Here is a 22,237-nt window from a genome sequence, read left to right on the forward strand (position 1 = left end):
CATAGTCATCAGGCTCTAAGGACAGGTTTAAAACTTCAATCTTACCTGTGACATATAATCAGCTAGTTTGTCAAAATAGCACCAGGCTATAAACAAAGAACAGCACAACACAGGAAATAGGTCCTTCAGCCCCACAAGCCTGTGCTGCCCATTTTAACACACTTAGTGAGTGCCTTATTCAAGTCTTTCGTCACTCGTCGACGCTTTAGTCTACCTCTAGTGGAACTCCACAATAAAGAGGGGGGGAAATTTAGGGAATTATATTAAGGGAGTTCCAATTCAGGGACAATTTATTGACGCCAATCAGCCTAAAAAGCACATTTTTGGGATGTGGGAGGAAACCGGAGCACTAGGAGAAAACCCACGATAGCACGGGGAGAATATGCAAACTCCTACAGACATTGATCCAAGCCGGAGATCCGATCCAGGTCCCTGTAACTGTACAGCAGACAGTGATAGTCACTGAGCTGACACGTTGCCCATTAATTGGTCCAGATTAAGCGCACACTAATGGACGTGAAGCACTAGGCAACTCCCGAAGCAACATCTAAGAGCACACACACACAGACAGACAAGCAGACACAAACAGAAACACGCGCGGGGACGTGCGCGCACAGAGACGGGGACGCGCGCGCACGGACAAGCGGGGACGCGCGCGCACAGAGACGGGGACGCGCGCGCACGGACAAGCGGGGACGCGCGCGCACAGACAAGCGGGGACGCACAGACAGACAAGCGGACACACACACATAGGCACACACTCAGTCAGAACAGCTTCCCTAAACAGAAAAGGAGGGGGCGCAGTAGTATGAGACTGTAGGTTCTAGCTAGCAAAACCACCAACAGCAGAATTTTCACTCCAGGAACGCAAGAAGTCTTGCTTCGAGCTAGCCAGCAGAATTTCCAATACCAGGGAAAGACAGAGAGAAACACACTGCTTTCCACTTGACAACCAGGACAGCTTTCTAACAATGCAAGGTCATAAAACAAATCCCAGAAAGCACCCCCGGCCCAGAATAAAAATAAACAAAACCCCGTTTGGGTTATTGAAGCAGCAATGAAAAGACTTAACAGACAGCTGCTGCCACAATGAAACCAACAGGCCTGTTTACAAACTGCTGAGAACATGATTTAAAGAAAACACTTCTTAAAGGTTCACCGGCATCAATGTATAATGACCATGCATTAGGTTAAGTCTATAAATCTTTATAATTATGCTGTATATAGGATGTTTTTAACAAGAATACTTAGTCGAACTATTTCTTTTTTTTTTGTTTTTATTCTAATTCAATCCAATCAAGTCCAATTCAGAGTCTCAACAAGTTCAGACATTCCCGATCCAAGCTGACAAGACAGGGCTCTCACTCCTGTCTCGGGCTTGATCTACATGATCCAAGCTGATTGGAGTAGGCATAGCTCCTCCTCCAAGGCTTGATCTCATTTTCATCTTAGCCATAAGGCTGAGATGACGCTTTTAAAAATTGCTTCAAATGAAGCTAAAATGTAACCTAATGACTTCAACCAAGATTCCACGCTTGATCTTAGCCAAAAAGCCAAGAGGCTAGAACTAGTGAATTTAACAGGTTGGTTCTTACAGTGAATAATTACCACAGCTTTAAGAACAATCCTACTGCAGAACTGACAATTGAAATGGGGTGTTTTACATGTGAATCACATCTATTATAAGTTTATCACTTCCATTAGCCATTAAAACTGCGCCAGACATGTGGACATATAATCAAACTTTCATCATGATAAGTTCTCAGAGCAAAAGCACATTCTTTTAAAAACTAATTATTGTTACTTCAATCTGGTCACACATATAGCCCACAGGCCCCTGTGTCTCAGTCCAGTTCTGCACAGTCACATAATTCTGCTGCTCAGACCTTCAGAGAGATCTTGATCACCATTTCCATGTCCTACCTCCCCTTTCACATCCAGTCTGTCCTCTCTGCATGACACTGTTATCAGTACAGTCCCCCATGCCACTAATACCAACACTATGATACACTATCATTTTGCTTCAGGGATTTGTTCTGATCCTAATCCATTCACAGTGTGTGTCACAATTATCATAGTGAGGGCAATACAATTGAAGTCATTGTTTTCACATGTTCCACAGTGGCTCAATATATACCACTGTTAAGATAATATAGGCATTCTAGATATTTAAGAGGTACAGAAGTTGCATCATGTGTCGAGGTCATTAGACACAAGTAGCAGATTGATAAGCTCTGGTCATTGGTTATCAGAAGTTATTTAACAACTCATTGAAACCAACCTTTCAAAATGCTTCAACTAGTGTACCCAGGGGTATACTTATGTAAACTTATTGCGTACATTCCAAATTCATTCTGATGCAATTTAAAGATGAACGTTCAATTCAGGGAAGAGAATTGACTTTTCAGAATCTCCAATTACTGTGAATCCTCATCCCGTCAGCCTGAAATACTCTACCACGATATATGGAGATTATTTCAGACCTGAGCAAGGGTCCTCTAATATTGATAGGCAATGGGTTCCCTGGTGTATCATGAGTTTACCGAATGGTGTATCAAAAGTTGATATACTATGAATTTTCTGACTGTTGTATCCTAAGTTTTTGGATTATTGATTTGTTGACTGAGAAACTACATATTTGCTAACAGTTATATTATAGATTTGTTGTCGATGCCTTCCGAGTGTGCTGACTGTTTCTAGACCATCCTCCCGTTTTCCAGTCTAAAGTACATTGCTTTCTTTATTCACTACCCACTTACCCTTCCCAGACTCCGAGACTGGCTCCTTCAATTCTGATTTGGCTGACACTTGTGTTACTAACTCCTTGATTGGACTCCACTTCTGATTTCTTGGACTAAGGTTTCATTCCCCCTCTGCTCCAGATGCCCCATTACTGGGCTGTTCTCCATTCCTCCGTTGGCTCATCCCCCACCTATGTTTCCAGGTTTAATCTCTAGTCCTCAATTGGCTGAGAAACTGCTCTACGTGGTGAATCTCTGGAACATTTTTCCTCAAAAGACAGTGGAAGCAAAGTCTTTGAAAATGTTTAAAGCAAAGCTAGGTAGATTCTTGATAAGCATGGAGATAAAAGATTATTGAGGTAGACAGGAATGTGGGGTTGAAGTTACAATCAGATCAGACATGATCATATTGAATGGCCAAGCAGGCTTCAAGGGCGGAATGACCCACGCCTGTTCCTAATTGGTAAGATCAAATGTTTGTACGTCATCTTCAGCTCATTGTGTTACCTTCACTTCCCCATATGCACTGCTGAATTCGTCCTATCATGAACACCTGTTCAGAAAGTTATTTCTCCTTTGTCATCTCCTTGCCCATCAGCTTCAAGCTTACCATCATCATGATGCCTCTATCTCTCTCACTGACCCATGCAATTTAAGTTCCTTGTATATGTTGCTGCATACACTCTCTGGATGCCACTTCATACGAGAATCCTTCAACTTCTAGCCTTTTTTTCTGGTCATTATATCACTTCTCCGAAAAGTCTAATCCAGATATTCCATTTGTCCTTGTGTATACCCCTTTCTCTAGCACTACACGTCCCTCCAGCACTCCTTCGACTTGTTCCCAGCATCAGTCTCCCTTGCTGTTATCCCAGGCTCTCACTACCCCAGCCTCCCACCTTTGCCCTTCAGACTTTCCAGCTTGCTCATAACGTTCATGCATCTTCTTTTTCACACATACCAAGATTAGCAGCAGAGATTTCATTTGCACAGGCACTATTCTCAAATTTCCATAAGTTCCTAAAGAGAAAAAACAGTTGTTGGCAGTTTAGAGAAAAGGCAATGGGGCTGAACCAGCTAATTGGCTCTTAGAGACAGCCAGCGCAGGCATGATGGGCCAAATGGCCTCCTTCAATTATGTAACCATTCTATGATTCTGTTTTCTTGTAAAAAAACTCAAAATTGACCCCCCCCCCCCAACACCTCCCACCCTCCGAAGCCTCCAATCACCCCATTGCCAAACAATACAGCTGTATTCCTATCTCATACCCAATAAGTAAACTGCTTCAACAGGGAAAACCATAGCGGTAACAGACAAATCGGCCCTTTAGTTACTGGGAATTGTGGACTTTCACATGATTGCAGCAATCTAAACAGTGATCAAGAAATTTGAATATTGACTCATCTCTGACAATCCTTCAACTAAACTTCGAGGGTTTCAACTGCGTGGCACAGTAGTTGGTATTGCTGCCTCACAGCGCCAGGGACCCAGGTTCAATTCCTGGCTTGGGTGCCTGTCTGTACGGAGTCTGCACGTTCTCCCCTTGTCAATGTGGGTTTCCTCTGGGTGCTCTGGATTCCTCACACAGTTCAAAAAACGTGGTTATGTTCATTGGCCATGTTAAGTTCTCCCTCAGCGTACCTGAATAGGCGCCAGAGTGTGGTGACAAAGGGATTTTCACAATAACTGCATTGCTGTGTTAATGTAAGCCAACTTGTGACACTATTCAATCCCTCTCCAGTATCTGAACTCCAAAAATAACATGGATCTAACCTGGCATCAGGAGCACATGTTGACTTCCTTTTGGCCAGATGTCTTACTCTCAGCAAAGCATCGGGCCATGTTATCTATATTAGAGAAAATGTTGTTGACACAGAACCATTCACATCTAATTGAAGTTACTATAATATAGTGAGTCAATCATTTCAGAATGGCAAACCTGTAGAAACTTCCTAGACAGCCCAGGCCACAACTGGAGATGAAAGAAATCAGATCAAGATTAAACTGACTTTTTGGACTAGGTCTTGCTTCATAACCATGACCTCATTCATGGGGGAAAACAACATAGTATTTTTTAATTTTGTCAGATGGAAGTAAGGCTGCACTCCTGAAGCTGCTCATCAATGTAGGCAACCACGTTTTACACAGCAGTCTCAATTACTCAATCACTAACAAAGTTGGAATTACTGTTCTCTCTGTATTACCCTGGCTCGTTCCTCAATTACCCAAAAAACCTCTTGCCTTCCCAAGGCCGCTTTCCATGCAAGCACAAAAGACGCTTTTATCTCCTCTCTCTTCAGTGTACTATGACATCAGACATTCCTTATTGGTACTTCTTTTAATTTAGTATACTGTATGCACTGGTCACGATGTGGTCTTCTCTACACTGGGGAGATCACATGCTGATCGGGTGAACACATCACAGAACACCTCCATTCAATCTATAAGCATGGCCCTGAGCTTCTAGTCACCTGCCCTTTTAATTCTCCAACCTGTTTCCATTCTGAATTTTTCTGTCTTCTGTCTCCTGCAGCATCTCAATGAAATTCAACACAAGCTCAACGAACATCTTAAAATGGGCACAATGTAGCCTTTTGGACTCAACAATGAATTCAATAATTTTAGCTTGCAATCCCCAATACCATTTAATTTACATTTTTCTGGTTTGTTTTTTTCCTCCTTTTTCCCCCCTTCTCTTCACTTTTGGACTGCGGCTATTCTTGATCCTGCTAGTCACAGCACCCTGAGATAAATCTTTTATTCCTTTATTTCGCTCATTTAAAAAAACCCTGCTCTGATGAAAGGGCTCTGATCTAGTGCGCAGACTCGGTGTCTCTCTGCACAGATATAACTAGACCCACTGTGTATTTCCAGCATTCTCTATTTAAAATGTTACGATACTGTGCTTTAAGAAATATATTTTTAATACTGTCGCTTTGCAAGTTTTAGAAGCAGCTCCAAGCATTTTATTTTATTGACACCATTATATCTGTAGCCAGTGTCCTCTAATTGTTACTGAAGCAATGGGCCTCATGTTTATTTTAACCTGGTCAAATACAGTGTCCTGGAGTTTAACGATCCTTTTGGAATTGTTGCATGGAACCCGATAGACAGGTCAGGTGCTGGCTGGGGACAGTTCTTTTCTTACAGAAAAGTCCAAGGTTTTAGTTTCATTTTTCTCAGATGCTCTGTTGGCTGCAGAGAGCAGTGTCCATTGTTTTCCCCTCTCTCTGGAGTTGAGAATGCAGCGGTATGAGTTGCTAGCTAGAAGCTGGTGAATGCAGGCAATGAGGCATGCTGAAAGTTACAGGACTGGAAAACTTCACAGTTTTAATCCAACATTCAAGAGACCAATTCAATGAATTGAACTGAATTCAATTCAATTCAACCAATTCAATATGGTGGCACGTTGGCACAGTGGTTAGCACTGCTGCCTCACAGCATCAGGGACCCAGCTTGGATCACTGTGTGGAGTTTGCACATTCTCCCTATGTACACATGGGTTTCCTCTGGGTGTTCTGGTTTCCTCCCACAATCTGACAGACATGCTGGTTAGGTGTACTGGCCTGAATGTAGTGTCTAGGGGAATTTTACAGTGACTTCATTTCAGTGTTAATGTAAGTCTTACTTGCGACTAATAAATAAACCTTAATTTTCAAAACAAGTGTTAAAAAAGCTGCAAAATCCAGCATTACACAAACATACTTATTTTTACTGTGCCAAGTCTAGAAAGAGGTGTATGTTTGTGGGATATTGTTCAACTTGAAACATTATTGCTAGCTGTTAAGGTTTATACTTTATTATGGTTGATTCTTTTAAGTGGTAAAAGTTATACTAATTTTTCTTATTACATGCTAACAGTGTTCTTAAATAAACTGTGTTTGATAAAAGCTTCCTAGAAGTCACTTGGCGTGAAACACCTTATGCTCATCTATGCCAAATTCAAAGGTAAAAACTTAAGAGTCTAGGCTACCTTTATTAAGCACTTTGGAGTTTCTGGCCTGGTTCATAACCAAGAATAACCCCTTATATTTTTAACTTTGCCCACAAGAAATACACTAATTTAAGCTGGAGGGAGTGGGTTGAAATGCAGCCTCAAAAAGTCAACAGATCAAAACCAAACAACAATTCTTGATTCTTTGCAATTTATGTGAATGGTTAAAAGCTCAAAGAATACCAAATATTTTATATTTCAAAACTCCATTAAACTAGTCTCTTAATTCTTATACTAAGTAAAAACTAGAAGATAGCAATGAAAAGTCCTGATCTCTAAATTCTGACATACTAGCTGATTTTCTGCAACCTTCTACACAAACATTCCACACCAAGTATCATTTTCAGGATTGCCTTTTGGTCCATGATAAATTTTTCATTTTGACTTCATTAATCATTAGGGAAGTGGGATTCTGCAATTGCTCGCAACATTGTTTCTCTACAGCAAGGGATGAAGAACTGAGACTGACTAAATTGAGGCACCGCAGTGGCACTGTTACTGAGAGGGTTAAATTAAATAATCTAGTTTCATTAGAAATAGAAGGCAGGAGTTAAAAATCAAAAACAGTGATGTAAAAATGCGACAAAAGAAAATATGGATTTGTACTCAGGAAAAGCATGCAGAAGATTGTTAATACATTAAGAAAAAAAAGTCACCATTGCAGTTATTTAATGTTCTGAAGTACATCAATCAGAATTTTTTTTGCATTTGCAAGGAAAAATCTGGGATACGGTCAACACGGCAAAGAAGCAGAAAAATAGAAAAACGATGGTAGAAAGCTAACCGGGGAACCTCCCGATCTATATCACACTATGTAAAGCAGAGTCCTTCATTGAAGTATTGGAGTATGCAGTCAATTCATTGCTTATATTAGTAGTTCCTGTACAAGCATCAGGACTGGAGAACGTGCCAGAAATTTATAATAAATTCTCACAGCAATTATGCTATCATTTTAGACAGATTTTTATTGACATTTCTCATGTTATGCATTAGTTTCCTACAGAGTATACGGAGGCTCCTTACACATTTAGTTAATGACTGAGGTTCATAGATCAATATACCAATAAAGCTTTGTTTCCGTAGCACACATTGTTTACCTCTAGTGCTTGAAGGTAAAAGTTAAGAGCTTTCAGAACTGGAATACATTCAATAAATCTTTACATAGGATATGATATAATAGCACTTTCCCCCAATTGTCAATGAAATGCCAGGTAAGATAAAGTCAATATAATCAATTTACGGATGCCAAATCTGATAGGGTGCTGAACACATTACTGTTAATCTTATGAATATTACCAACATCAACAGATGTCATTAAAAACTATTGGTAACTCCACTTAATTAAAGTGCAGGGTAATGCGAGTGGACAGAGAAATTAATGAGAAATAAACCAGAGTAGCTTCGGACCATGTAACCAAAGCCATGAAAAAATACAAATCAGAGCAAGGTCTACTACACAGCACACATTTAACTGCAAAATCTTGATTGATGAAAGGATTTTTCAGCTACTATCTCTGATAACCTGCAGGAAAACCATCAGTCTTCTAAAGTTCATGAAGATGGCTGCTCATTTCATGAAACATCCACTTATTTTCACTTTTCTAGTCGAGATTCCACATCAACCCCGGAACCAGAATACAAATCTTGTTGATACAGATTGCATATAAACACAGAACAAAAAAAAAATGGTAATATCAGAATTGACAGGCATACCTCTTCAGCACACTTTCTTTCACCAATGCCTCACAATTTAACCAGCGACTGATTTCCACATGGATCAAACTCTGCCAATTCTATTCTACCAACAGCTGCTGAGAGATGTAACTTTGCCTTCAATTTTCACATCCTCGTCCTTGACTCTGCTACACAACGCTGAATTAAACCGGTATCTATTTACCATTGTGGAGGAGGATGGATGGCGAATGATTCGCTTGACCTGAAATTAATGTTCTTACCATGATTTTTGCTAGCACGCCATCATCGCTGGAGTCCAAGGTAACCACAGCTTTGTCCGTTTCAATTTCACACAGTGCATCACCAACATTAATATTTTCACCTAGGAAAAGGAAGAAAAGATATCACAAAGCAGTTGCATTTATATAGCACCTTTCGCATCTTTGGTACTCTCCAAAATGCTTTACAGCAAAGGGATTACTTTTATGAACTGCAGACAGTTATGTCAGCAAGCATGACAGATAATCTGCATGTGACAGGCCCCACAGACAGAAATGAAATAAATCTCCAATCAACCTGAGAAGATAGGGTTAACTATCAAGTAGAAAGGCATGGGCTAGTCAGGGATGGTCAGCAGGGATTTATTAAAGGAAGATCTTGCCTCACAAACTTCATTGAATTCTGAGGAAGTTAAAAGAAGGACTGATGAAGGTGGTGCAGTGGATGTTGTATACATGGTTTTTAGCAAGGCGTCTGACAAGATCCCACATGGCAGATTGGTTAGAAAGGTAAAATCCCATGGGATACAGGGTAATGTGGCAAACTGGATAAAAACTCGACTTAGTAACAGGAAACAAAGGGTAATGGTCAATGGATGCCCTTGCAAATGGAAGATTGTTTTAAATGGTGTTCCACAGGACTCAGTGTTGGGATGCATACCGTTTGTGTTATATATTAAATAATTTGGACAGGAACATCGGGGACACAATTGGAAAATTTGCAGATGACACAAAGATTGGCCAAGTAGTGGTTAGTGTAGAGGATAGCTATAATCTCCAAAATGATATAGAGGGATTGGTGGAGTGGGCGGTAAAGTAACAGATGGATTTAAACATAACAGAAAAAGTGTAAGGAAATGCATTTAGGGAGGTCAAACAGTTTTAGGAAATATATGATAAATGGGAATATACCAAGAATAGATGAAGTGAGAGACAATACACAGGAACCTAAAGCCAGCAGTTCAAGTAAATAAGATTGTAAAAAGACATATGGAATGCTCTCGTTTATTGGCAGAGTTATAGAATATAAAAGTAAGGATATGATGTTGGAATTGTATAAAACACTGGCAAGGCCACAACTGGAATATTGAGTGCCGTTCTGATCACCATATTACAGGAAGGACATAATTGCTCTGGCGAGAGTGCAGAAGAGGTTGACAAGAATGTTACCAGGGCTAGAAGTGTAGCCATGTACAGAGATTGGAAACGTTGGTGTTAGAACATGAAAACATAACTAGAAGCAGAAGGAGGCCATATAGTTCCTCGAGCCTGCTCCATCATTCAATAAGATCATGGCTGATCTTTCCATGGACTCAGATCCACTTACCCGTCCATTTACCATAACCCTTAATTCCTTCACTAGGTTATTTTTCTTGGAACAAATAAGGCTGAAAGGTAACTTGACAGAGGTGTACAAAATTATGAGGGGAAGAAATAGAGTAGACAGGATAAAATGGTTTCCCTTGGCAGAAAATTGTAAAATCTGAGGACATAAGTTCAAGATAAGTGGCAGAATGTGTTGAAGGGGAATGAGGAAAATGTTTTTACACAAAGGGTAGTGGGTGTCTGGTATTTGCTGCCAGAGTTGGTGGTGGAGACAGAAACCCTAAACTATTTTGAAACATACCTGGATCTGCACTTTAAGTGATCTAAGCTACAGGGTTATGGGCCAGTTGGAAGGAAGGTGAGATTAGAAAGGTTACCTGGAAGTCCTTGGGCTGGCATAGACAAGATAGGATGAATGGCCCCTTTCTATGCTGTAACGTTTCTATAGTTCTATGATGTGTTTTGCTAGCATTAGTTAATAGAAAGGTGTTGACTGGGACACTGGACAGGATCGCCCCCTCTTATCTGAATAATGTTATGACTTTTTTTTTTACAGAAGAGGAAAAGTGGGGCTCCAGCTTAACATCTCTGGCCCAAAAAATGCATAATGTCGATGTATTAATAAGTAATACATCACAAGCGGTAAAAGCAACAGAGGTGGTTCCACTAATCCATAACCTCTTTCTGTTAAAAGTAGAAATAATATTAGTTTTTCCTTTTGAAACTGTTTATTGAACAGAGTAGAGAGATAATAGAGGAAACAGAAGAGGGGAAGAAAAGGGATAGCTAACATACGTAAAGTAAATGTTGCATGGTTTCAATGCTGAGCAGCAAGGGTAAAGAGACTATTAAACAAGGATTAGGCCACCCAATTTCACTTTTATTCATTCTTGGGATGTGGGTGTCAACGACTACATCACTATTTATTTACCATCCCCAACTGCCCTTGAGGTGGTGGTGGTGAGCTGCCTTTTTGAATCACTGCAGTCCATACGATGTAGATACACCCTCAGTGCTGTTGGGGAAGGAGTTCCAAGATTGTAACCCCAGCGACAGTGAAGAAACAACGATATATTTCCAAGTCAGGATGGTGAGTGACTTGGAGATAAACTTCAGGTGTTGGTGTCCCCATGAGTGTACTGCCCTTATCCTTCTAGATGGCAGTGGTTGTGGGTTTGGAAGATGCTCCCCATAGTGATAAGTTCTGGCAGTATCTCTTTTAGATGGAGCACATTGCTGCTGCTGCGCGTTGGTGGAGGAGGGACTGAATGCTTGAGGATGGGCTGCCAATCAAGCAGGCAGCTTTGTCCTGGGTGGTTTAAACTGCTCGAGTGTTATTGGAGCTGCATCCATCCAGGCAAGTAGAGAGTATTCCATCACACTCCTGACTTGCATCTTGTGGATGGAGGACAGGCTTTGGGGAATCAGGAGGGGAGTTACTTGCCACAGGATCCCTAGTCTGAGCACAGTATTTATATAGCTAGTCCAGTTCAGTTTCTGGTCAATGGTAACTCCGAGGATGTTGATAGTATGGGATTCAGTGATGGTAATGACACTGACTGCAAAGGGCAATGATTAGATTGTCTCTTGTTGGAAGTAGTCATTGCGAACACTTGTGTGGCACAAATGTTACTTTCCACTTTTCAGCCTAAGTATTGTCCAGGTCTTGTTACATGGATTGCTTCAGTGTCTGGGATTGTGAATGGTTCTAAACATTGTGCCATGATCAGCCAACATCACAGTTCTGACCTTGTGATTGAAAGAGGGTCATGGATGAAGCAGCTTAAGACGGTTTTGTTAAGGACACTACACAGAGGATCTCCTGCAGTAATGATCTGTAACTAAGCTGGCTGACCTCCAACAACCACAACCATCCCCCTTTGTGCTACGTAGAACTCCAACCACTGGAGAATGCTCCACTGGATACCTATTGATTCCAGTTTCGCTATGGCTCATTTTATATCTCTGTGCGAGCGCGGGTGGGCCAGAGGAGGGCGGGTGACAGGCAGGTTAGTGGGCCAGAGGAAGGCAGGTGGCAGGCTGGCACGTACCGGTGTTTGGGGGGGGGGTGCAAGAGGGTGAGGGTGCATGCAAGAGGGCACAAGCGAGTGAGCAAGAGAGCGAGTGTGAGAGACAGGAGAGTGAGTATGTGGGGGAGAAAGAGTTAGAGAAGGTCAGAGAGTGTATGGAATTTTGGGACACCCCCAAAATCCAAGATAAAAATAAATGAATTAATAAATAATGATAATCAATACATACTTTGCCGCCACAGCATCCAAATATAAACTTGAATGCAACGTGATAAATTATCAAATTCAGTGACATGATATAGTATGTTTCACAATAACGATTATTGTTGGTTGTATGGGGTCAAACTGGATCTAAGGCCCTTCAAGAAGCACCAATTAGTTTGCTTTATCCACATTTGACGTCAAAACAATAATTTTGCTCTCATGGCTAAATGCCTACAGCATGCCACATTAAGAACAACTCATGCCTCTTGCATTGTCACAGTCACAATTGGCCTGTTCAACCAACATAGTCTCTAGTTCTTCAAATGTACTTGGCCAGAGATAACAGGGAAACAGAAACACAATTCTTAATGAATAGCAAGCATAATATCATGGAAAGCTTCCCATTTCTCACCCTGCACTGACACTAAAAACACTGACCCTGCTGGGGAGCTCTTTATTTTTCTGCAGTGCTAGGCAACACAAGATTGTATTGGAGATTTGTTCCTCATTACTAACTAGCTCATTTGAATGCAGTTTTTCAATTTATAAAAGGAGCACCATTCTAGCTAGGAGTTAAATAAATGCCTTTCATACCTCCCACAACAAAATAAAGTATCAATCCTTTTTCACGAACTCGTATCAGAAACATCAGTATTACCATCAGCACTGTACATTCTTTCAAATTCCCCGAAATGTATGATCACCAGCACTGCGCGTTTTTGAATCAAGCCTGAATGTTCAGCTACTGTAAACACTTCTATCTCCCAAAACATAATATACATAATGAACCCTCAATGCTGCTACTTTCACAAGTTTTAACATCACTAATGTCAAAATGCATGCTTTTCTCAGAAGGCTAACATTTTAGTTTTAAGCTGCTATATTCCATTGGTAAATTTTCCCTGTTGACAGCTAGAAAAATGAAACATAGATAGCAGTTAGAGCAAATAGTGAGTCTGATTTCCATAAGAGCTGTCAATCGTCTAAGAATTAAACATTTATTTCTCACAAACAACCCTGGAAAAAAAAAATCACTGCAGCATTAAAAAGTGAGGAAAAAGTTCTATGGCTGTGCGTGAGTTGGAGCTAGGAGGCCACATGATGAAACCACCAGGAATATGTTTTCCAGAGTTGACAATCCTATATGGCATCATTCCTACCACGAGGTCATTAATTGCAGTAGAATTCAATACACACAGCCTTTTTCCATTCAGGGAGATTGAGTTACTGTCACCAAGCCCACTCCTCCTCCTCACCCACCCCCATCCATACTTACATACCCATTAAACAAGAGGTTTGAAAAATTTAAGCACTTCAAAAGGTACAGCTTGAACAGCATTCCACAGCTCTAACAAGGAAGAGTGCAGCTGTGGAGTGCAAAGCAAGTCAGCAGGATGTTGCTTATGCTGGCAGTTTGGGAACACCACGCAGGGAGGGAAACATGCAGCTTTGAATGTAGAGAAACAAGAGGCCATTCAGATAATACGCATTATTCCAGATAGCACATACAGCTCTCATCATTTTATGAAAATTTGTCAAGTTTCTGGACAAGATGCACCTGTCATGAAACTCCAACTGTAGTGTTATTACACTGCATAACTGATGCTAGAGTGTGATTTCCCCAAGTGACTCATGCTGCAGTGCAATTGCACTACATAGCTCTACAGGAGTGCGAATACACTGCATAATTTATGCTGCAGCAATATGGATTCATATTTCAGTGACATTTATAGAAAAAAATTGTCCTTTTAGCTGGTATTGGAGTATGTATTACAGCGTCTATGGAAGCTGACTTGGAAAATCAAAAGCTCTATCAGCAGATATTATATTTCTCTCTGTGGGGCATTCCATTTATATGAATAGATCAGTGTGTCTCTGTCTCAGGTGGGGCAGATGGTGGTTGGAGGAATGGTTGGAAAGAGTGCCCAGGTTGCCATGTTGTCCTTTCTCTATCATACTTGGCTTGAGCTTGCTCTTGATGATGAAACTCGAGGCGTTCAGCTCCTTCCCGAAGCTTTTCCTCCACTTTGGGCAAGCTTGGACCAACAATTCCCAGGCATCATGGAGATGCTGCACTTTTTAAAGTAGGTTTTGAAGATGTCCTTGAAGCATTTCCTCTGCCCTCCTGAGGCTTGCTTGCTGTGTCGAAGCTGAGTAATAGTGCTTATTTTGGCAGTCTCGTGTCAGGCACATGGCCCACCCAGCGGAACTGATCGACCATGGTCAATGTTTTGATGCTGGGGATGCTGCCCTGAGCGAGACCACCGCCTCTGATGCGCCTATTGGTGGGATCTTGGAGATAGTGGTAGTGGTACTTCTCCAGGATTTTGAAGTGCCTGCTGTACATAGGCTGTATCTCTGAGCCACATAGATGGGTGGGATGTCTGCACAGGCATACTGTAACAATGTAGGACTACATCATCAATGTCCACCCTTGTTAATAGGAAACTCCCACATTGTCCAAGGCCCCACTATGGATTTTGAGAATGTGGGGCAGTGCTGTGTGGCAGGAGCAAGTGGATACAAGATCTTTGCCTGTGCAGCCCATCCTTTCGTACTGCCCAGTAAAAATGTTGACAATGGTTTGGAGCTCAACCTCAGTGTGTGCAAACAATGTCTGCATACTGACAGAGGATGAAACGACCTTGGATCTGGCCTGCAGGTCCCAACGATTATAAAATACTGCAACAAGGTTCCTAGATCCACTCAGGATCATGAGTTGTATCATATTGCTACGGTCTCGCATTTTGAAGTGCTGATAAATCGCAGCAATTAACAGAAAAACATGGATTTTGGAAAGACCAATGTTTGGTACCACTGGTCAGGGCAAATTCAGTGCTCAGTTAGCATCACATGATCTTAGCAAGCTTCATCGTTAGTCTGTGATGTAATGTTATGGCACTGTTAAACCCTCTTTTAGGTCACTGTAAGTGTTAAATAGGAAAATTAAAACGCACACTACTGACTAGTGGTTTTAAAATGAGCTTGTACTGCCCTCTGCTGACCGGTAAAACATAAGAACATAAGAAATAGGAGCAGGAGTAGACCATCTAGCCCTTCGAGCCTGCCCCGCCATTCAATAAGATCATGGCTGATCTGTCGTGGCTCAGTTCCACATTCCCGCTCTCTCCCCATAACCTTTAATCCCCTCTCTTATCAAAAACCCATCAACCCACGTCTTAAAAATATTTAGCGAGGTAGCCTCCACCACTTCAACGGGCAGAGAATTCCAGAGATTCACCACCCTTTGAGTGAAGAAGTTCCTCCTCAACTCCGTTCTAAACCGCCCCCCCTTTATCTTGAGGCTGTGCCCCCTTGTCCTACTGTCCTTTCTGAGCGGAAAGAGTCTCTCCACCTCTATCCTATCCATCCCATTCATCATCTTATACGTCTCAATGAGATCTCCCCTCATTCTTCTAAACTCTAACGAGTACAAGCCTAGTTTATTCAGCCTCTCCTCATAGCTCAACCCCGGCATCAGCCTAGTAAACCTCCTCTGCACTCCCTCCAAGGCCAAAATATCCTTGCGTAAGTACGGCGCCCAAAACTGCACACAGTACTCCAGCTGTGGCCTCATCAATGCCCTATACAGCCGCAGCAAGACCTCCCTACTTTTATATTCAATCCCCCTCGCTATGAAGGCCAGCATCCCACTTGCCTTCCTGACCACCTGCTGCACCTGCAAGCTGGGTTTTTGCGACTCATGCACAAGGGCAGCAAAGATGTAAACATGTTATAAGCAGTTCAGTGAAGATTTACTAGACTAATACCAGGAATGGAAAGGTTGGACAGGTTAGGCTTGTATCTGCTGGAGTTTAGAACAGTAAGTGGTGACTTTAAGATCCCGAGGGATCATGAGTGAATATGGGGACATTGTTTCCTCGAGGGAGAGTCTAATGCTAAGGGTCATTTTAAAAATCAGGAGGTCACACAAGATAGAGATTAGGATAATTTTTTTCTCTCAGAGGGTGGAGAGTCTCCTGAACACTCTCCCTCAACAGGCAGTGGAACAAAGTCTTTGGCTATTTTTAAGGCAGAGCTAGATAGATTCTGATGGTAAAAGGTTATTGGGTAGGCAGGAATGTGAAGTGGAGGTTATAATCAGATCAGCCATGATCTTATTGGATGCCAGAGCAGGCTCAAGGAGCCAGGTGACCTACTTCTGCTCCAGACTTGCATGAACAAAGAACGTGCTGTTTTCTTTTGAGGGATTTTGTACCACTAACAACTTCAGGTTTCAGGTAATAAAGCTTCAAGGTTGTTACTAATACATTAAAGAAAGTAACACACACTTACATAATGCCATTCAGAGCCTCAGGATGTCCCAAAACACAGCAAAGATAACAAAGTGCTTTGGAAGTGTTATCACTGTTGGAATGTAATCATGACAAAATGCCACAAACATGATGCTCTGTGATTCTCTGGTGCCAAATGGCCAGGAAAATGGGGGCATCTCCCCTGCTCTTCTCCAAAATAGTGCAATTGGATCTTTAATGCTCATTCAGGAGAGCAGTTGGAGCTTTGGTTTAATGTCCTTACAGAAGACTAAACCTGGAACAGTGCAAGATCCCCTCAAGTTGACACTGCAGTACAGTACCTTGATTTATTTGTTCAAGTTACTGGCTGTAACCAAAGTATGAATGAATTGCAATATTCTCATTGCAAGCGCCAAACATTAAAAATGGTAAAACAAAATGCTGTGCTGGAGTGCTTTGTAACCCACTGTTAGACCACATTTGTAACATTAGAAGATGCAGTGTGGCCTTAGTGTGTGTAAGTCAGTGACCTTTGTTCCAATGGTCTAACTGTCTGCAAAACCCATCTCAGCTACATCATCTCTTTAGCAAAGCCTATTACAGGAGGATATTATTCAATGAAATTGTGACCAACAGGATGATCTCACCATGCAAACACAATAGTTATTACAGGAGGGCTTGGCAGTATTAAAATATACAGATGGCGAGAGTTACACTGCTAATTGTTAGGGTATGAAATACAGCAAAACTGGGGTAAATACCCCATTGCTGTATTTGATAATAATTCCAGTCGAATATTAAACATTTTCTGAAGCAACAATCAGACTGAAGGAAAAGAATAAAGGAAACAATTAAACTCTGAACCGTTTTAATAGAATTTAAATATTGCAGTCAGTGAATCTATAATGTGTACATTTATACTGTTATTATGTTGAAATGTCTGGAGTGCTCCACTCACAATACTTTGAAGTGTCGTGATTTGTGTAGGATCAGATGTTTATAATGAATTCTTTTCTCCATGCCGTATAAAGTCTATTTGAGCTGCTGCTATTAAATGAAGTATTGTAAGAAATGCTAGCCATCACCTCTCAGTCAATAACAATAATACACACAGAACAGCATTCACAAATAGACTAAACTCAGACCAACCAATGATGTGCCAGTTGTGTGGGTGCAGGATAACAAATCCTTCAAGGGGGCTCCATTTTCCACTTACTGGATCAGAGATATTCCACTTTCAGTAAACCTTACAGACAGTTTCCTTGCACAAATGGTCCACTTAAATCTAGATTCCCTCCAGACTTTTCATTACCTACTAATGGCAGTATGGAATGTTGTGATGGTATTGCTTCTTGGTCTTTTGATTAAAATCAAGTGTCATTCGGATCAAACCCGAGGTGGGGTGTAATGCCACGTCAGCTTGGATCTTGTTTGTCTCTCTTGAGGGCAGTTCTGTTACTGAATTCCCACTCACCGGACGAAGGGGCAGCATTCCGAAAGCAAGTGGCTTGTGTTACCAAATAAACCTGTTGGACTTCAGCCTGTGTGTACCCCAGTCAATGCTGGCATCTCCACATCATCTCTTGTGGAGACAATGAACTGGACTTAATTGGATTTTGAATGTGGTTTTTGGAGCAAGCAAGAAAAGGATTTCGCATTGCCTGGTCCATTCTGAGCACTGGCTTTGCAACTTTAAGGATGGAAATTTTTTTTTAAATTTGGAAGGCTAGAAAGGGAAGGACATCTTGAAAGAGACTACGTATACCATTCAGATTAATGTTCCTGTTCATATTAGATCACAGAGGCAGCCTATCATTGCACATGACAGTTTGCATCAAATTTGTTACCATGCAAGTGTTGCTAAGTATGAAGGATTAAAAATCAAAGTGCAGAATAGATGAAAACAGTGCTTGAACAAGGCCATATAACGCCATGCCTCTCTTTTGAAAATAATTACCTGATTTTTATAAATTGCTTTAAATTGATATTTAATAAGAATGACTTAATTCATGAACACTGGAAATGAAGAATACATTTTAATGACATGCAACATTCGTCATTTGGCATGTAGGCCCACCAGCAGACAGATAAAATAACACCATGAATGTGAAACACCACACCTCATTCACAAGTATGTAGCTCAGTTATTGTACACTCATCATTCCTGTTTCCTAACACCTGCTAGCAGGATAACAGTTCCAGTGAGGAGAAGAAATTTCACACATGACTCACATCCACAGGGCCATTCACAATGACACCAAAATACCTATTAGAATTCATTACTTTCTAGAGAAAGTCCCATAAATAATGCTGCCCAGCAGTGCAACAGGATAAATGAATCACACCGCTGGCCAGCTGTGTGATTCACTTATCCTGTCATACTGCTGGGATTTGATCTATCCAGCTGTAATCAAACATGCATAAGAGCATTTAAAGAGACCAAAGATACACCATTTATTCTCCTCCTCGAAAGCTCAGGTTCACACTCCTTTAGAAGCTTTCAGCACAAGCATTTTGCAGCGAAGTTCCCAATTCAGTGTAGCATTAGCAAGGCTAAAGTCAGTGTCTTCAACATCCCCCACAAAGTCTGTTCATTCACAACCAACTTTATTCCCTTTCGAACCACTGAATTTACATTCTCATTGCCCTAATTGACTCCCAGCTGAATCTCCAGCCCCAAATCCTTGTCATCATTGGGGGGACGGGGGGGAGGCGGGAGAGAAGAAGAAGAAGAAGAAGGAGGAAGAGAGAGACAGAGAGGAGAAGAAGCAGCGGTGGCTTCCAGGGAGAGGGGGAGGGTGAGGGACAGATTCTCTTACAAAGATCAGGCACTGACAGAAAGAGCTCAATGACCTATTTCTGTGCTGTGACTATTCTTTTTCTAAAAGGATCTCTTTATTAGAGATTTTTCAGGTAACTTGACCACAAAAAGCTGGTCGAACATGTGATAGTCACTCTTTACTTATAAAAAGATTGAAATACAGTGCAGCATGGACTCAGAGCTGGAAGCAGCCAGTTACACAGCTCCCTCATGGTAAGACACACAAAAACCCATGCTACCCATGGCATCTCTCACACACGCTAATATCATTAAATACATCAGTGTATCCATTCAAACAGGAAGATGCTTAACTATAACATTCTATAACATTTCTCCCCCCACCCCTTAATTTCAATTCCCCTTTAGAAAAGAAACAATGAAACTCATGTCTCAATTATATATCAGTCTTTCAGGAGCTTTGCAAATGCACTGCGACCTGTGCAGTACCACTGGTAACTTATAGACACTGGTGAGAGATTTGTTTCAGTGGAGCTGACTTGTGGTTGCAGGAGTAGGTTGAGCATCTGTGCATGAATGTCCTTAAGTCATCTTCCAGGCTGGAAATCTTTGTACAACAAGAACCATTTCTTATCTCTTTCCCACTCTCACATTGACATCTGGATGCAGCAGATCCAGGTGAGAGTTTGGCTTCCTACTCATCAGTAATTTAGCTGTTATTGCTATAGGTGTGGTACAATACTGGAACAAGAATTGTGAAAGCTTGGTTCACAAAGTATCATCTGCCATTCTCCTCAATCCTTTCAGTACCTAAACAGCTCACTCTACTAAACCATTTGAAATTTATGAGAAGGCACAGTACACACATGGCATAATCCATTCTTTGCATTAACTCTTGGAACAAATCACTCATAAACATTATTCTGTTATTAGAAATAAGAGAATTGGGTAAAACATGAGCTACAAAAACTTGGGTGTAGCTTCTATATCATAATGGAAGCTGTAACGTTGCTCAAGATGTGTACTTCCAACCATTTAGAATGCGCATCCATGATAACTAGAAACATATGACCCAAGAAAGCCCTGCGAAGTCCACATAAATTTTAGACCATAGACAATCAGGCCACTGGATAGTGGTGATGGTGAAGCCACTGCCTGGTTGATCTGACACACAGGGCAGGGTTTCACTTTGTTCTTCAAGTCCTGATCCATATTAGGCTACCAAACATATGACCCAGCTAAACTTTTCATTTGGGGGACACCCAGGAGAGCCTCATGAATTTTATCCAAGACTTGTGAATAATCAGGGAGTGGCAGACCACCCTGCATCCACAAAAGATACAACCATTCTGCACACTCAGCCCCAGGAAGAAAAGTGGTCCAGGAGCCCCAGAAGGGGACTCTTTGGGGAGGACAACAACTCCCACGTCCAACCAATCCAGCCACCACTGCACTGACCTGCCCTACGTCACCCTACAGTAGAATATTCACAGCACACTTAACCACCAACTATTCCTCCCTCTAGATACCTCAAAAGTGCCACCTAGATCCCAGAATCAATGGGATTCAACCCGTTACCCCTTATCAGAAAAACTGAAAATACCCACCATACATTCCATGAGCCAAATGAACAAACAGCCACTAACTGCGCAGCTAAACCAAAATAGAAGAGCAACCTAATAAGGCTAGATATTCTAGGATTCATCATCTATGCCTGGGCATGCACCAGAACACAATTCCCCAATTCTAACATTACTGGAGACACTAACGACAGAAAAAAAGGGACCCAGTCTTTTCCAGGATAGATGATCTGTACTTTCATAGGAATCAAGGATTCCTTAATCCCATAATAATCAAAACTCCAAAAGAAAAACAGGATCCCAAGAGTTCTAATGGGAGACTATCCTCACCCACAAGGAGGACTCATGAGGCTTTCTCCATCATCTCTTCACCAAGCCACATACCACCCTGCTGTTGGACCACTCACTTTTTCTTAAAAAAAATTAAAGTGAGGGGGCATTGTACTCCGCCAGTAAATGTAAGGATTACAGTACATTAAAGGATTAAAAATGAGTAGTGCCATAGCTTGTGAAAATGCAGCTGCTCCCACACTTGCATGATCCACTCCTGCCTCTGAGACCATTACTTGCTGCTGAAACTCTTATCCAGACCTTTATCACCTTCACAATAGATTATCCCAAAGCTCACTGACTCATCCTCCACAAGCTTCCAGCTCATTTAAAGCATTGCTTTCTGTCTCAATGCTCCCATATCCACTCTGTCTTACATTGAGTCCTGATTCCATAAGTGCTTTCCATTTAAAATTGACCTATTCCATATCTGTAACCTCAATGTTTAATTTCTCTGATGTTTACAACATAGAAACAGGCCCTTCAGCCCAACTTGTCCAAGCTGCCCAGTGTTTACCACTAAGCTAGCCCCAATTGCCCATGTTTGGCCCATATCCCTACACACCCATCTTACCCATGTAACTGTCTAAATGCTTTTTAAAAGACAATATTATACCTGCCTCTACTACTAGCTCTGGCAGCTCATTCCAGACATTCACTACCCTCTGTGTGAAAAAATTGCCCCCTGGGCCCTTTTGTACCTCTCACTTCAAAGCTATGCCCTATAATCTTAGGCTCCCCTACCTTTGGGAAAAGATATTGGCTATCTTATCTTTGCCCCTCATTACTTTATAGATCTCCATAAGATCACCCCTAAGCCTCCTACGCTTCACGTTTGAAGAGAGATCTCAGCAAATCATCTGAGGCAACAAAACAGCTGATGTTAGAATTCGCTTTTAACCCATCAGGGTAGGACAGAGATTAGATCTTGTCCAGCAATGCCCTTCACGTAAAACTTAAAGAGGACAGAATGGAAAGAAAATAGACAAAGATGTAGATAGCCTTGTGCATCACTACCTCCTTTCACCTCAGAAATAGTGGCCA

The 22,237-nt window shown here is 41.5% G+C and overlaps 1 protein-coding gene across 2 annotated transcripts in view; it reads right to left on the reverse strand.

The window, feature by feature from the left end:
- Nucleotides 1-22,237, reverse strand: part of pdhx (pyruvate dehydrogenase complex component X) — a 234,416-nt gene that overhangs the window by 195,957 nt on the left and 16,222 nt on the right. For both annotated transcript variants that reach the window (XM_080190532.1, XM_080190534.1), the window contains exon 3: nt 8,692-8,792. In XM_080190532.1, the coding sequence (XP_080046658.1) occupies nt 8,692-8,792 (101 nt within the window). The remainder of the gene's footprint in view (nt 1-8,691; nt 8,793-22,237) is intronic.

This window comes from Carcharhinus amblyrhynchos, chromosome 6 (assembly GCF_965287045.1).
Source record: "Carcharhinus amblyrhynchos chromosome 6, sCarAmb.v2.hapA, whole genome shotgun sequence".
In the NCBI taxonomy this organism is placed as follows: Eukaryota; Metazoa; Chordata; class Chondrichthyes; order Carcharhiniformes; family Carcharhinidae; genus Carcharhinus; species Carcharhinus amblyrhynchos.